The sequence below is a fragment of the Pelmatolapia mariae genome, linkage group LG17 (assembly GCF_036321145.2).
Source record: "Pelmatolapia mariae isolate MD_Pm_ZW linkage group LG17, Pm_UMD_F_2, whole genome shotgun sequence".
In the NCBI taxonomy this organism is placed as follows: domain Eukaryota; kingdom Metazoa; phylum Chordata; class Actinopteri; order Cichliformes; family Cichlidae; genus Pelmatolapia; species Pelmatolapia mariae.
In genome coordinates, this window is record NC_086242.1 from 22164041 (window position 1) to 22182401 (window position 18361).

At 41.5% G+C, this 18361-nt stretch overlaps 1 protein-coding gene across 2 annotated transcripts in view; it reads right to left on the reverse strand.

Annotated features, from left to right (window-relative positions):
• LOC134615662 (calcium-activated potassium channel subunit beta-4-like) overlaps positions 1-18361 on the reverse strand; it is a 44123-nt gene that overhangs the window by 21943 nt on the left and 3819 nt on the right. For both annotated transcript variants that reach the window (XM_063460245.1, XM_063460246.1), the window contains exon 2: positions 15254-15424. In XM_063460245.1, coding sequence (XP_063316315.1) covers positions 15254-15424 — 171 coding nt within the window. The remainder of the gene's footprint in view (positions 1-15253; positions 15425-18361) is intronic.

The following is an 18361-nucleotide window of genomic DNA, read 5'->3' on the forward strand; positions in this document are numbered from 1 at the left end:
CAGAAAGTTACTGGGCCTTCTGAGATTATCATGCTCTGTGTGATGTCAAAGAGATTCAAGAGTAGAAAAAACAGATTTCACACAGACACAAATACCTGCTCATAGGTGCTCACTAATTAAATCCTCCAATTTCCCCAAAACTGCACAATATCAGTCAGTCAATAGCAGTTATATAGCAGTCATATTATTGGTCAGATAATCACATTCAAAAGGCTCCAACAGCACAAACACTGTCCTGTTCAGAGACCCAATTAGGCAGCTAGTAGCTACAGCTCCCTGTCAGGGAGGCCACGCCTCCAATAATGCAAACAGTTAAAAACGTGGAGGGGGAATTATCTATAGAGATAAACCAGTGTTTGTATAAGGCTGGAAACATGTTTGTTTCTGATGTAACATTTTAACATGGGAGTCTGTGGGGACTAAGCCACTGCCGGAGCCCCTGCTGGACGTTAGAGGAACTGCAGCAGTTGGATTAACAGACAGGACGGTAGCACAGCGGCGTTTCTGTCCTGAATTGAAGCAGATAATCAGAAGCTCTGAGGTTTTTGGTCTTCTGTGACCTGCTGTCGCCTCTCAGTCTGACTCGGCTAAACAGATTAACATGAGGTCATGACGACCTGTCTGTCCACCTGTGCGCCTCTATGTGGATGAACAGCACGGTGATGAATGAGTGGCTCGGCAGTCTCTTTAACCCCTTCAGTTCTGCTCCTCATAGTCACAGTTTTTATTAAAATCTATACTGATGGGAATACAAACACACCTTTATGGAGCCTTTAATAATTTATATATTTGACTTTCTATGCCAAGTCTCAGGCAGTGTGTGAATGATGAAGAGATGCTTGGATCAAACACTGCAGCATCCACTCAAGCTTTCAGTGAGGAGACGAACATGTGGAGATCCTTCACTTCAAAGGTGGTCAGCCTCTCTGACGGCCAGCTGATACAACGACAGCCGTAAATCCAGGTGATTTTTAGTGTCTTGTTGACGTCTCACTTTTAAATATTCATCGAGTATATTTAGAGAGCGCATTATTTCTCTGCATGCCCATCAGAGCGCAGCAGCAGCTTATAGATCCACTTGATAATGACCTCATACTTCTCAGCATGGATTACTGAACAGACCAACTACAGGTCTCACAGAGCAAAATGAATAAACTGAATAAACCAGTCCCCATAGACTTTACAGCAGAATACCCCCCCCCCTCCCCCCGCCTTTCCATATTTTATAATTCATCTGTTTAACTTCAGTCTGTCATCTTGTCATCTGTAGTGGTTAAATAAAATACCTGCTTTTGACCTGGAAACCACAGAAATCCTGTTTGTAGGAGCAGTGGATGAAAATCACTTCATGTGTGATTTTAAAGAAAATCACAATGTTCGGTTCAAGTTTGCACTAAATTCTGCGCTGGATCCAGATTCAATAATTAATGAAAACACTATTAAATAAAAATAAGCACCTCATTTTTTTCATCAGCATTCAACCTGATTCAGGTTCTTTGGAAACTTCGACACCTGCACAAGAACTTCAAATAAAATGACTTGAGACGCGCTTAAGATTTCTTAAGCGTGTCTCGAGACAAAACTGGCCATTTACCACTAGTCAAAGATCAGTTAAGGTCCAGGAATTGAGTAAAGTATAAACTAGTACAGTTTAGGTAGAGGTTGAACACACTTGTTAGCACACAAATGTCTGAACGGCCTCGGCTGAACATTTCCTCTGAGGCAGAGGAGAGGTGGAGAGAGGTAGCCTTTGTCCCCAGGGACAGTGCCTCCTGGCTGGGCAGGAAGATACTGACAACTGCCTCCCACCTCCACCGCGTCCAGGAGCTCCAGAAGCTGCCTCATCACAGTTAATTAGTTTAACTTAGCATGACACACACACACACACACACACACGTCATTATTGCTGTCGTCATTCTTCAGTGATTACATTAAATGTTTTTTTTCTGTCTCCATGAACCAAATATACTTTCATAAATTAATAGTTCGGCTTATTTCTGTTGACCTCTCCAGCTGCTCTGAGATTTGCTGTATTTGTAAGCTCCAAATGTCCTCATATGAACAGAAAAATGAAAAATGTTTGCTGCCTACTTCTTTGGGATTAAAGCATAAAAGGGTCAGTATTAAAACACAACACCTGCACTCTTTTAAAGCCCCGAGCAGCATAGATGTAATGCCCTCCATGAAGCAGAGCAGACTGCTGAGTTATATCTGTATATCTCATGGTTGATCAAAAAGCACAAGCGTTCGACTACTCCGCCTAGGCTGCACTGTCGAGCGCAGATCCACTGAGTGCAGCGCAAGCTAGCAAGACAGAAGCTAAGCTCGTTGCAACATGGCAAATTGAACCTCCCCCACCCTCATTCAGATCTGGCGTTTGGAACTATCTTGGTTTTCATGTGAAGTATGACCCTGAAGGTAAGCGCGTCATGGACAAAAGTAAAACAGTATGTCAGATGTGCCACACAATGCTTAATTGGTGGGAACTAGTGCGTTAGCGCAGTTAGCTCGTTAACATGTTGACGCCGTCCAGCCCCACGCACGGGGCGATCCGCGGTAGCTCGTTAACGGAGATTTGCCGCGTTATGGCGTTAATGTCATTTTAACGAGATTAACGCTGACAGCACTAGTGGGAACACAACGAATATGACTGCACATTTAAGCCGACATCATCCTAGTGCGAAGACAAGTGGAAGCAGACAAAAACAACAAGCACGCATGCTACAAACTTTACCCGAGTCATTTAGACAGCCGTTAGCACATGATTCTCCTTATGGGGACCTGATATGTTTAATATGCTGCTGAGAATGTAGCCCAGAAGAAGCGTATAGTATAGCTTTTATTTTGGAAAGAGCCATTTCTCTGTAATAAACTCTCTCTTCCAAAGATGAGGGATTTCTCGATCAGATAGATTTATTATTTTGTTGTTTCAGCAACATTAAATTTAAAAACTGTACTTTTGAGTTAAAATATATATTTATAATTTTAATAAATGACAAATTAAAAAGGCATGAACATTTTTTTGTATCGAAAAAATATCGAACCGTGACACCAAAGTATCGAACCGAACCGTGAATTTTGTGTATCGTTGCACCCCTAATAAATACATTTTTATATACAGAAGATGAACCACCAAATTTTAAAAGAATAAATTAATACAAAATAAATGATAAAAACAAACAAATTATATCATAAAAAGGTAAATCAATGCCAAACGAAATGAAACATGATAAAAGAAATGTAATATTTTGAGTATTTAACTGCATTCATTTTATAACTGGGTCATTTATTTCTTATTGTATTTATTTATATTTGAGTTTTTAAATTATATTATTTTGACATATTTGATCTGCCATATTTAAGTAGAGTCTAGTTCAAATCATTAGACTTCACACAGGCCTAGAGACCAGTTGGTGAACCCCTGGCAACCATCAATGATTAAAAATAATTTTAAAGAAATTTTTGACATTAAATAATTAGAAAAAATAAAAGTTTTAGACACATTTTAAAAGATTCCAGTAAAATCTGTTTCCTTTGGCATTGTGTTAAATGTCCTCATACTGATAGAAAAATGAGAAAACACAAAGTCTACAGAGCGACCTTTTTGCTGGTTATCTTTTGAAATTATTAGTTTGGGGTCAAAGTTCATTATTGATATTAAAATAATGCAAAAGGTAGGACTTTGGGTGGGGAGATTATTACAAAACATGCATGTATGTGTGTGCAGCTGCCCTCTGGTTACCTGCAGCTCTTGTCATTTACATTTATGACATAATTAAGTCACAGACGAGGAAATTACTCGGCGAGTAATTAGCTGAGTGAAACCGCCCACCTGCCTTCATCTCCTTGCTTCCTTCCTCTCTCTGCTGTCACACTGTGTTCATGTCATCGCTTTATTCAGCTGCCAAATCCTCATTTTACTGCTCAAAACACACGATTTAGACCCGATTTGTTCGCTACATGACAGAAACCGGAGGAGAGAGGGAGTGTAAAATCAATCTGCCTAACAGGAGGGGAGAGTGAGACGTTTCTTCTGCTGCTTGTCACAGAGAAAAATCAGAGTAGATGTGCAGTAAACAGCTCAATGACTCCTTAATCACCAACACAGCACACACTTATTCTGCTAAATAAAACCCGCAGCCTCCAGTGGGTGCGTGCAGCAGCCTTCTGCGTAAACATATGTGACCAGAGCTGCAGCTCACCTTAATTCAGTCTGATTAACAGTTTAATCCAACAATACAAAAAATGGAGCGTTAGCTATTTACATCAGGATTAACATTTGTATTAAAGGAGAAGCTTTAATACAAATGTAGTTGGGGGTGATCTTTTCACCCCCAACTTCTGTGGGTGAAAAATAAAGACAACAGCCAAGAGCTGCAGTTCCCGCTCGATATGGGCTCAAATTGTGGTCATAAATGTTTTGTACTTGTAAATCAAATGCGTATTTGTGTCCGTTTTGTACCGTGGTAAACCAAAATATCTGAAAGTTTTATGTTTGTGCATCTACAGATGAGAATTTGTGTGTGTGTGTGAAAACGATTTGTGTTTGTAAAAAATATTTACACGAGTTACAAATTTTTTGTTAAGGTCTGGTTACAGATACAAAGCAAAAATCTACATGTAAAACTCTGCACTCAGGTTCCCTGGCTGCTTGTGGATTTTAACTTAGTCACTTTAATACAGATTTTACTTGCTGTCATCTTGTTTATTTGTGTTTTTTGTTTTGTTTTTATTTGTTGTTTTCTGTATTTTAATGTATTAGAATCTATTTTAATCTACTGTTTTATTTATGTCTTTTTCTCTTTGTAAGGTGACCTTTGGTTTTAGAAAGGCGCCTCAAATAAAATGAAGACTCTTTGTGAAAGCTCATAATGCCAAGTCACCAACAAAAACATACACTTCAACGCCAAGAAGGCGCTAGCAAGGAAGCCTCGGCGAAAGCTAATGCTGTGCAGCCACCCTCACCTTCAAAGTCAGATACTACTCAAATTGCTACAACTGAACAAATAGCCAAGGACATTGCAAGTATTTACGCACTACTTAAGGAAACCTCCTAGACACAAGAGAGCAAACCCAATGCAATTCAAACTGCTACGAGGGCAGTGGAGGCTAAGCTAGGGGATATGGCTACTCGCTTAAGCAACGCTGAGTCTCGCCTGGATTTCCTTGAGAATGCTAGCAGAGCGCTAAAGGAAAATCCTCCTGCAACTAGTGACGAAGTGAATGCTCTACGACAGGAATTACACCACCTCGAAAACAGAGGATGGAGAAACCACCTGCGCTTTGATTGCTTTCCAGAGGGCTGCGAGGTTATGGACGCTCTGACCTTCATGCGCAACACGATCCCACAACTCGACTTCCCAGGCGGGCTGGAGATTGACTGCGCACACCGTGGCCTAGTGAGACACAAATCTGACGGTCATCCCCAAGGGTCATCATCACCCGATTTCTATGGTTCCAGGACAGGGAATGGATTGTGGAAGGTGCGGAGGCTAGGGCAGCTGAGCTGGAACACCCGCCGCATCATGATCTTCTCTGAGTATTTCAAGCTTGTCACGCACAAACGAGCGGCATTTAATCCCCGTAAATGGCTGTTACACGAAAGGAAGATCAAGTTCTCCCTACTGTTCCCAGCGTTGCTTGTGCTGAAAATGACGGAGGGCAGACGTGAGTTTATCGACCCAAAAAAAGCCCAGGACTACATTCTGTCTTTACCTTAAGGGAATTATTTACAGTCAAGGGCTTGGATTTAAAAACTGCCCTTTTTTGCCATAGCGTAATTAACATGCCATCGAATAGCGGGCCTTGGCTGGTGCTCAGTTATAGTATTTAAAATTATTGATATACTTTGCACCTCCTAACTGTTTAAGTTTCAATATTATAGGGTCTCACGCTTTGATTTGATTTATTCACCTACTTTAGTTTTGAGAATACGACGCAATCTGCTTGGTAGAGAATCTCACTAAGACTATTAAAGACTGTCTTTCAAGGGACAGTTCTAACCAACCTGCACAGAGGTGTGTTCTGGGAGCTAAGTCCTGAAATGACTGCTCTGCTCACAATACATTGACTTGGTATGCTGCTGCTGCTGGCGACGGGTCCTGTTTATGACTGTTTGACTGGTTAGAGTCACGGACCATAAAGTTTATGTTTTGCTTTTGGGGGCTCCTGGCCCACCTGAGGGTAACTAGTGTTCTCTGTCACCCCAGACGTATTTGCTTAAATGTTTATCAGTTGTTATTTTTATTTACTTCCATATTTTATTTATAGCCAGCCGTCCATATATTGTCCACTCGGTGCTGAACTCCTGGTTTTAATAATATGTTACCCCACTGTTATATGTCCAATACAAAATGCATGATGGCGAATAAGCACCAAAGGCCCTTTACCTTAATGACCTGGAATGTAAAGGGCCTTTACCATCCAATTAAAAAAAAGAAAATCATTACATTTATCAAATCAAAAAAAGCTGACATTGCCTTTCTTCAAGAGACTCACTTGTCACCCCAAGAGTCGGATAAACTTTGCCGTGATTAGGTGGGTCAGGTATTTTTTTCGTGTGGCAGCAGTCAGAGTAGGGGTGTAGCAATTTTGATTCATAAGCAGCTACAGTTTAAATGCACCCGGATGGTTAAGGATGAAGATGGGCGGACATTGCTACTCTTGGCTGAGATTCAAGATTTCAAGATTTTAAGCAATATCTGTGCACCAAATATTGACAACCCTACCTTTTTGGTAATTTGGAATATATAATTAGCTATATGGGTGATTACCCAATCCTGATAGCAGGGGACTTCAATTTGGTTGTGGATGATAACTAGATCGAAGCACTCCCTCACAGTGACACTCTAGATCAGCTTCAGTTGCTCTTAAAATGTGTAGGAACTTGGGTTTAGTAGATGCATGGAGAGTATTCAACCTATCCACAAGAGATTACACCTTTTATTCTGCCCCCCACAACGCTCCGTCGAGGATTGATTATTTTCTTATGTCAAATTCTATCATGCCCTGAGCAATGTCTTGTTCTATTGGAAGTATACACTTATTTGACCATGCCTCGGTGCTCCAGCATCTGACCTCATTTGGTAGCCCCCTCAAGTCTCCCAGATGGAGGCTAAACTCAAGCCTTTTGCATGATTCTAACTTTCTTCAATTCTCCACTCAAGGAGTGAAGAATGGAGAGCTTCCACCTGAAGCGGGATCTGTATCTGTTCAGAATAAAAGGATTAGGTTAAAACTCAGAGTGGGACAGACATTGGGGTCCTGACGAGCACTGTCAGAGATCACAGAATACAAAGGTTTTGTATTCTCTACTGTTATGCTGAGGCAATTTTTACATGTTGGGATCTGTATTTACAGTGGACTGTAGTGTTCTGGAAAATTCAATAAAATGTTAATCCCAAAAAGAAAAACCTTTCATACACGTATTGACTGAAACTCAGTTTACACTGACCTGGTTCATCAGTCATGCCTTTCCTTTCTCTCCGCTGAGCAACTAACTTTACCTCACGTGTCCCGTGTAACATGTGATTCAGGGCTGTGCGTGATCTCATCTGTTTATTACAGTAATGCTAATTAAGTTGACTCCTAACTGTGGGCCCCCAAAAAACTGAGACCACTGTAAAATAGGCACACTCGATAGGCACACTTTAGAAAAACCACCATCAATTTCTTTGAGCGTGTCAGGCCTCTGCAGGTTGTGAGGCCTTTTAGTGATAAATTTTAGGACAGAAGGCAGAGTATTTAGAGACTTCTGATGGCTTTCCTGGTTAATGAACTCAGGATGAAATGATTCCGGTATTTTTAGTGTCCAGTGAAGCAGCAGAGAGATTTCAGCCTACAAATTGACAACACAATCTCTTTTTAAGGGCTGACTATATGGAAAAATGTCCTCAATCTGTGTCTTTTCAACCACGATGGAGTGACTTTTGGCAAAAGTGATTATCAAGAACCTTGGAGATCATCAAACTACACTTTGAATTCATGGCTAGCAAACTCCCCAGATCACATCCTGATCCAGAATCTATTTAAAAAGCCCACAAACCAATCACTTGATGAGACAGGAAGAGATGTCCATCAATCAGTATCCAGCACACCACAGAAAGTCACAGTGACGAAGAAGTCACAAAGAAGTGCCATTGTTGTAAACACTGACTCTGTGCATATATTTGATTTATTTCCCCCCAAAAAATCTTTGAAACATTTATGATCGTTCTTCACTAAATCATACGTCATACGATGCAACATCTAACTGACCCGACACGTTTGGTTACAGATGTGGACATCAGTGGAAACATATGCAGCAGGACCAGTCAGTGCCGAGGAGTAATCCTGCCATAACACCAACATCTGCAGAGTGCTGTGCTGAGATATTACCGAGCTGCAGCGAAGCCAAAGCTGCTTTAGTTTGTTGCTAAGACTTTAGAGACGGATTTCTGCACTCATGAAATATTTTATGGGCTGGACACACACACACACACACACACACACACACACACACACACACACACACACACACACACACACACACACACACACACACTAATGTAACCAGCCTAGCTTGGATTGGCAAACTCCATTAAATTTGAACTGAACAGTGTGTGTGTTTGACAGAAAGCCAGAGGGACACTGTGAGTTCGGACTGATGAAGTGCACACAAAAAATAAAACAGAGCACGACAGAGAAATTAATCAAACACATCAATTCATCGCCATTATGACTTCATAACTTTCAGCTGGATAAATGTGCAAAGACGAGGCAGAAACATTTTTTATGTTATGCATTAAACACTCCCCTAAATTCAGGAGTGGCTCTGTAACTGAACAACCTTGAAGAATATCTCTTTGTCCCTGCTGCGGCTTTTATCCAGATCCGGCTCACATTTAAACAGGTCTGAACATTACAGGCAGACGTCTGGGGTCATTTCTGTGAGAATCTGCTAATAATTGCTTGATTTCTTTCAGTAGCTCCTCCCATAACTGTGTTTACATCAGCATGCTTGTTAATGTTCTCCTGGTCCTGGATTTTGGACCCAGAGATTTTGCTGTGTTGACTTTTTCATGTCTGCTTTTCATTCTAATGTTCTTTTTGCTTTTGAGTTTATTTATACTCATCCTCATGTCCTGCTTTGAGTTCATTCTGTTTAGCCTCTTGTTATTTTTGTCCTGTTTGTATGGTATCCCAGTCCAGTGTTTACAACTTACAGCAAGCCCAAGAAGTGAAAATGGAACATAAGCAGAGATGTTATAAGAGACAGACATAGCACTCCAAGACTCCTGAAATAAAAATCTAGGAAATGCAGGTCAAAGTAAAACTCCCAGGGGAAAAATGTTTTTCAAACATTTAATTTGGATCAAACCTTTTAAGTGTTGGTATTTTAAGATGAGACTTCCCTGGTGGTTCTATAGATTTAGTTTTATTTCCTGGTGACTACTCAAATAAAAATTAGCACTGGGAGGAATTTCAAGATGGCTGCCTATTTATGATCTTGTTCTGGAAGGACTTTAACATAAACTACATGAAGAAAAGTACTGGGCTACTCTCACATTACACCTACAGGAGCTGCTCAACCATGGAAACCCACGCCATGAAGCTCCCAGTGCACAGTTTCTGTCCTGATGATAATGCCAGAAGAGGTTTGGAGATCTGCAGTTACTGAGTCAGCAGAACATTGGAAACTTTTACATCCTGCGACCCCACTGAGTGCTTGTGGACCCCAAAGTGTATCACCATCACCAGAGTCAATACCCACACACTCCGCCCTGCAGATGACATTATATAGAGTTAGATTGCAGGAAGCTGACTGGTCGTTGGATGGTTTTCATGCTATTGTGGTATAGATCTAACTGGTAGCACAAATTTTTGTAAGAAATTAAAGAAAGTTAGGCGAAGAACTTGAAATGGCATTGGATATAATCCAGACAGAACCAACAGGGAACCCATCTAAACAAATTCCATCTTTAAAAGCACCTCTGGTTGAGCTCATTTTCTTCATGACCTTTCAATGACAGACCGGGAACTTTAATTGCAGTTGTGTCTAAAATGGATGTTGTGGCTGTAAAACAGCTGACTGAGAGATAGAAGAAGAAGACAGACACTCTGAGTTAATTGGTGTTGTGTCTATGGGGGGGATTACTTAATGGAGCCGCCTGTGGACCAAATGACTGACATGACATTAAGATCAACAGCAGCACAGGCCAACTGAATTTGTTCATGTAAAGCAAAGGCAGGAAAACTGAGGTGCTTTAAGAATAATGCAGTAAACAGAAGTCAAATCAATATCTGCACATGTGAGGATTACAGATAGCTATCATCAGGATTTTATCAATACTGGCTCCATTGATCTGTATCAGTACTTATCAGTATTCTTAATGTAATGGGACTAAAATGCAACAGTCTTCTCTGAGCTCTCCAACAACCTTCCTGCTGCACTTTTCATGTCACCTTCAGAGATTTAAATTAGGAAACGGAGAGCATATCCAGCCACATATTTGTTTTCACACCTGCTGAATCAAGCGAACACGGCGCTTGGATTTACGCAGTGATGCACGAACACACACACATTAATGTAGGCACACACGTAAGAGATTGTCGGGTTTTAATTAAAGCTGCAGGTCTGAGTCGTTATCTGATCAGAAACACCAGCTTATCAGTTCGTGGTTAAACACAAACTGAGAGCTAGACAGGCCCAACACACATATTTCACTTCTGCTTTTGTGACAATTCTCAAACCACGTCATAACCAGAAGCAACCCAAAATCACAACTGGCCAAAATGACCTTTCTTTTACCCCACGGTCCTCATGAGGTCTGAAAATGACACGAGTCCTCATGAGAATAGGTGGGCGAGTACACTTAAATACACACAGAGACGCTGAGTATAAAATCTCTTGCAGCTCCTTTCTCTGCTCGTGTCTTCACAGTTCATTTCTCCTCCAACAAAAATGAAATGAACTCCTGACCCCAATAAACATGAAGTGGTTCAGCAGGTGTGCGTCACTGTGTGTATCTGCAGGTGGTGTGTGCGTGTCGTCTACAATAACCTTCTGAGAGGTTATCAAACAGACATATCGATGCGTCTCGCCTGCTCGTCTGAGATCTGCTGTGGCCCTGAAGACACATTCTGCCGATATGTCATTTATTAAAATCGTGATTGGCTAAAATCCCAGCGCCGTCTTTTTTTATACCCCTGCAGAGCTAGCAGCACACAGCCTTTTATTGTTTCATCTGCTTTTACAATGAGCTGAAGTCCAAACAGCTTCAGAGAGGAAAAATATCACGACAAAGTTTCACAATCTTTGCCATCTGAGACCACATGAAAGCTGCTTAAGACAGCTGTGGTTCAAACCATCTATTACTGCACTGCCCCAAACCATATGCTCTATATAAAAGACACACCAGCACCCTGATCACCCATCTGCTGTGGACATTTGGCCATTTGAAGCCTCAACTTTAGCATTTTGAGGACAAAGAAAGAGCCAGAAGTGACCGTATTTGAACCAAAAGCTGGAGTGCTAAGTTATCAGCTGATGTTAGCTGGATCTATCCATCGACTGCATGAATCACAGACACAGAACTGATTTTCCATAAAAACTAAACACGTGTTTTTGTGTTGGTTGATTGTTTTTTTGTTTCTCTTGTGTTTTTACAAAATTAGAAATGTGAAAATTCCAATTTTTTGAATGTTTGTAATTTTGTAATTTCTACAACGTTTTATACATTTTTACAGTTCTTAAAAATAATTCTTCAAATGTTATCAAACTTCCACTCAGGGTTTTAACCATGTTAAAATGTTCATAAAGACAGCTGGATAACACCTCCTCGAAGTTCTAATAATCTAGTCATGGGAGCTCCACCCGCCTCCTGTTTATGAGGGACAGCCAGTCTGAGGAAATTTACAGCTCACTTCAGACTGAGGATTAACTGAGGGCCTGCACCAGTGTATGTTAAAGAACGATTATTTTGAACTGTGGATCAAGCAAAGCTGCTGTTTTAAAGTCCAAGAACAGAAATACGGAGCTGTTGTTGGTTTCTCCTTGTTCCTGAACAAAGAGTAAAATTCAAATTTCAACCATAACCGTCTAACTGCAAATTTTCCACACAAACTCAGCACTCAAAGAGGTTTTTAATCACAAAGCACTCTATTCTTTAAGTGCTTTCTAACTACTGCACTCAGACTCACACACTTAAACTTGTTCACTGGAGGAGCCCGGGATCAAACCACGGCCCCACTCTTCCAATCACCGGCCCCATGTTAAGCCATGTGAAACATGGCAACCGTACAACCAGAACCCAGCACTGGTATTATATTCAAACAGCACTCTGTGTAGCGCATCTCTGAACACTCAGTTTCATGTTTTTTTTTCCTCTTGGATCTTTCTGATGTCACACAAAGATATAACCCTAAGATGGTCATCTTGGGCACAGAAGCCCTGCCCACCTTCTGTGCTGTCTTATAGCTTATTTGAGACGGAGGGGCTGCTTGAGGCCCAGGATAAGATATGGCTTATTTTTAACTATGAATCATACAAAGCTGCTGTAAGAGAGTCTGAAAACAAACCCGTGGAGGAGGAAGTGAGCACCAAATGAAATCATATTTCATTTGGTGCACCTGTCTGTTTATGATCGCTGTATACCTGTGTGTGTGTGTGACGCAGACGTGCTTATTATTCCCGTTATGAATCTGGATGTTTACATTGAGGAATCTGTGAGGAGCTGATGACGCCTGTGAGGCAGGCTGAGGACCCGCCAACAAGCTCATTTTTGTCTTTTTGCCAACATGTTAACGATGTTTTGGTCTTGAAGAAGGCGGAGCAATAAAGGTTTTATATTTGAAGAGAGGAACCCTCCCCTCCAACCCTCCCCCACCCCTTTTTCAGTTACATGTAAAGGTCACCCAGCCGACGAACGGTGCGACATCCGTCCTTTTCCAATTTTCAGCCTCTCTCTCTCAATATTAAAGGATTTCTGAATGAAGCGTGACTTCTCTCTCTCGCTCTCTCTCCGTTTCTCCATCTCCACATCATGGGTTGCCATGGCGACTGAGCAGCATCGATGACGCCCCGTCTCTCCCCTCTATATTTACTCTGTTGCTGTAGCGACGACCCAGGCATGCACCAAAGAAGAAGAAGAAGCAGCACAGACTTCTGTGTTTATCTCTGTTGCTGTTTGATTATTTTGTTGCATATTGTCCTTTTGGCCCCTCGTGGGGGGTTTTCTGCACTATTTATCCAAATTTATGTGGACACATCCAGATTATGCAAGCGTGTCATTGCTATGAAAGCTTCAGCTGTTTTGGTTTCACCAGATATTGAACCTGACTACATGGATGTGCTTTCTTTCATGACCCACGCAGCTAAAGTGGAAACCCGGAGGGGTTCAAACTGTAAACAGCCAGCCCTCAGACCCGGAGTCACGCAGCTGTGCAGTGTTTACCATCAGCTGGTTGTTAATGGCGCTCTGAGTCCTTCATTCACACACTGAGCGGATCTGTTTAGGTTCACCTCTGACTTTAGATGCTGCGATACAAAAACAATCAGACTGAAACTCTCCTGACACTCAGATGGAACTAAAACAGCAAAATATGGCAAGATCACTGCAACACTTCCATTTTTTCCTCATTTCAGCTATTTAACCTCTGACCCACTGAGGCGTAGACCACCTTTTATCGGGGTACTCAAACTACTTACTTTAAATCTGCCCTAAATCTGCTGTTTCAGTGGTGACGTTCATATGAAACATGGCCAAAGATTTAAATAATGTGGCTACAGTTATACCCATTAGCTACATGTTCAGTTTCACATCAAATTTCCAGTCTTGGGTCTGTATGATGTCACCAAGAGCAGATATCCCTAATATGGTGATTGCCTGATATGTTGTTGCTGCCATTAAAACTCAGACAGTTGTTTGTGTTCATCCGGAGGCGGCGTTCTCAGTGAACAGAATCAGCTTTCCCGGATTATTGCATTTGCCTCAAGATATTACAACTTCTGGGTGTTCATGCAGTACAAATACCACTGTAGAGTACTCAGAGTACTTCATTTCTGAGTAATTGGCAGCTTTACTGTTAATATTTTGTAGTTTGAGCTGCTGTAAATCTCCACATTTGGCAGCAGGAATTAAAGCTTTTCACTCTTCACTAATTGTGATGCTAAATGAAGGGTCAGTAATTAAGCTTGTAGTGAAATCTCTCACACCGTCTCATGAACTGGTGAGGTGTATTGTACTAAAATAAATGATCTGTGAAAAGAGAGACCGGTAAATCAAATTTTAAGCACTCATATGAGCTTACGCGTTATTTCATGACACGATGATTATCATCCATAATCATTCAGACATTTTGAATCCAACAGCCTTGGTTTTCAGGTCTGCCCCAATTCAGATGTGTAATAGCAACACTGATTCACAGTGCAAAGCTTATTAGTTTCATGTAAAGGCTGTAAAACTGGCCTTTAAAAGCCCGCCTTTAATACAGAGCTAGCACTGGCATCAGTCAAATATGAGACTTTGAGCCTGGAGATCTGGACAAACCAACGAATCCTGAAAAACACAAACAAACCGAAGAACAAGAACAACTGTCCTGACTGCAAACTGTACAGCTTTTTTACTGAAACCTGCTGTTTGTTCTCTGGGCTGTAGAAGAAGACCCAGTTCTAAACATTAGCAATAGCTAGCAGTAAGTGAACAGGAAGTGATCTGAAAGAAGCAGCAATGCTTCCAAAGGTGAAGACGACTTTGGGCAAATGACATTATTATTATTATTCTTATTGTTCATTCCCCAAACGTTCTGATCACACCTTATGGATGATCAGCTGTTAATAAAACTAACCTAATTAATTTGCACAAAGATGATGTTCAGAAAAGGCTGGCTGTTGATTTGTCTGATATAAGAGCTGGAACAGCTGATTTTTTAATAAACTACTTCATCCACAGAATGAGCTGTCATATGTGCTGAAAGGATTAATCAATGAATCAATTAGCTGACATTAAATGCTTAAAACTGGAGAATGCAGCTTATCTGATGTGAGGGCTAATTAAAAAAGTAAATGAAAGAAATAAACAGGTTCAATAAAATCCTCTTTAGCGCTGAAACATGATGAGCGTCTCTGTTTTAATGACCAAACAGCGGATCCAAAGTAGTTTGGACTATCAGGACAGCAGCTCAGCATCATCAGAGCCTAACTGATGAAGAAAAACATTATAAAAAACATGCCGCTCACGCCTTCACGTCACACGGTAAAACGAGGTGTCGTTACCTTTGGGTTGAGGACCAGCTGCTGCTCATCAAAGTGCAGCAGAGCCACAGAGTTGGACTCGGAGTTGTTGACAAAGATCTGCAGGCAGGGGTAGAGCGACGTTCCCTTACAGTCTGCTCCACATGTGAACACGCACTCGAACATCTCCTCCGGACGCAACACCGACACCACCTGCAAGAGGGGGAGCACACGATTAGTGATGGATATGTTAGTGGACTGCGCCGATTCCGATAGCTGATTCGTTGAAAAATAACATTTTTTACTGGTAATTTTATTTGAAATATAAATATTTGCTAATTGTCCGATTTTCTGTGAGGTAAATTTGAATATTTTGTTTGGGTTTTTAAACGAAGGTTGGATTAAGGTAAAAATAAAATGATTTGAATGTATCATGCTGGTTTGAAGGCCTGGGAGGAAAAATGTGTTTAAGATGAGTTTTAAAAATGGACTGTTGAGGTGACTGTTTAACATGCAAAGACAGTTTATTCTATAACCTCGGGGCAGCGATAGAGAATTCTGTCCCCTCTGAGTTTCCACTTAGATTTCTGTATATGTAGCAGCAGTTGGTTAGATGACCTGAGAGCTCGGGGTAAAGACCATTTAAGGATTTAAAAACAAATACAGGAACTCTGACTCAGTGGAGCTTATAGGACTTGATGGTTCAATCCTTTGAGTAATCAGCGCTGCTTCCTGCCTGGGGTTCTTAGTGGGTGAGCAGTAACTGCTTCATTAGGGTCATCAGATGGGCATCTTCCATCCTCAGTATTTCATTGATTTTATTTCCACAATACCTCCAGAGGGCTCAACATGACACCTGGCATCCTTTTTCTTGATCCACAACCAGTCACTACTTCACTCAGTGCCCTCGCACTCCCATCCTCTTCAGGAGTTTTGGTCTTGACAATAAGCCCTCTACACTCAACCTCCACAGCAAGGTTCTGCCTGAGCTGCTATTATGACAAGCTTTCCCGTTCATATGGCTCTTCAACTCCAGATTCCCAAAGTACCATTAGTTCCAGAATGTCTAATATCTTCTGCAAAGCTGATCGCAACATGAGGTCTGGCCTGAGATTAGTTATTATTCCTATCAGAAAGACCAGTGTGATCAGGGTTGACCTGCATCTTCCAGGGTCATGCTTACTCTTGCCGATGACTTCACAAGAAGTTCTCCTGCTCTCATGAAGGGAATGAGGCTTGGTATTCAGACCACTGTAGGAGCGAGGGCATTGGTGTCAGTTCTCCTTCCTTATGAGATAATCACCAGTTGTTGCAGGACCTGGTTGTGGAAGTTGTACATTTCTAGGTGTTGCGGCCTTGGGACAGGCTTTTTTTGCCTTAGAGTTGCTGGAGTTTGGCAGAGAGCATACATATGGTCGTCTCCACTTCACTAATGGACGTTTTGGGCTGTAGGGAGGATATTGTAGGTGCTTCTGATTATAAAGCTGAGTCTGCTTCCTTCCATTTTCCAGAGATCCTTCCAGTTGAGCTTGTGATGTTTCAGTTTTTCCCAGTTGGTTCACTGGCCCAGCATGTGAGATGGACTTGTGCCACATTGCTCAACTTGTCCCAAATCCAAGTCCTGCCCTTTCCTGCTGAACGTGTCCAACTATATCTGTGCTTTCCGCACAGCCTCTGACGGAGTCCACATCCTTGCAGTGGGAGCAGCAGCTCTCATTGCTGCATCTTGAGACTCAGTCAACGTCAGTTTTTAGTAAACGCTTATATCTGTGGGAACTTTTGTTCATGCAGCTTTTAAAAATGTGTGGACACAGAGTACAGTCTAAATCTTTTATATGTCTGGATGTTAATGATGAGCGATGACGGCAACTTGTCTACCGGCTCATTACTGGACTCAAACAACGACCTCGGGCATGAAAATAAATATCAATGTCCATGAAAAATAATCAGTCAGTCTTTGCAGATCTGATAAAAGTCAGACCGCTTCATCACTCAAGAGGTCACAGAGCTGCAATAATGTCCAAGCATCGTGATTGATGTGTTATTAAGCGATGGATTAGTGAATGACGGAGCAGACGTGCTCTCTGCCACATGACTTTGGACTTCCAGTCTCCATAATGCATGAACATTATTCCAAAATGATGCAATAAGCTAACAGCCAAATAAATCAGGTCGGTATGAATTCATCATCCACAGTAAACAGCTGGGAGTGCAGGCTGTGGCTGCCTGTAATTTATACCATGAGAAGTCCCGGTGGCTTCAAAACGCTGTGCAAAAACACTTTTAACGATCCAGAGCGGAAAGTGATGCAGCACGAGCGAACCGAAGCAGCTAAAGGTGGACGCTGACAACAAAAATCTAAATAAATGACTAACTCAATCAGAAAAGGCCTCAGGCTGCTTGGAGCTGTGATTTCAAACAATATGTTTTAGTTTCTGTCAAAACTAATGGTCATGTTTTTTTCTTCTGCCATGTACAGCAAGAAGAGGAATGTTTGAACCCAACGAGAAGTTTTTTAAAGGGTAATTTTGTATGCTGAGAGCAGCAGGAGCTCTAAATGGAAATATTGATTCATTCAATCTAATTTATCCATTTTAAAGACGGAGAATCCGTGACCAGGATATCTGAAGAAACACTGAGATTTACGAGTTGTTATTTGGGGAATTCAACGTACAAAACCTGCACAGCTGTCTTGATCTCATTCAGGCTTGTTGCCATTTTTCTGTCACTGGTTCTCTGGCTCCGATGCAGGAGAATGCTGATTGGCTTTACCAACTGGGGAAACAGCTGCCAGTGAGCAGAACACCAGACCGACCTGCTGCATATGAATCGAAGAAAAAGTTTAAAAATGAAACAACTCAGATGTCTGGAAGGAGATTCAGAGACACCGTCTGTGAGCAAAAAAGATTCTCCTGAAAATAATAGATGGATTCGCTACATGAACAAAAAACTGAAACTAGAAAAACTGATTGGCTGCTTGTGTTTTCTCAATATGTTTTTGATGGCAGTGGACTTTGTTAAGACTGAGGGTAATAGACGGAAGTTCGTCTCCCTATCAGTAAAAATATCTCACAAAGTAATTATATTGCCTTCTTCTCACAGCAATCATCCCTCATGATTGCACAGCGGTGGCCTCCTATTCAGCAACAA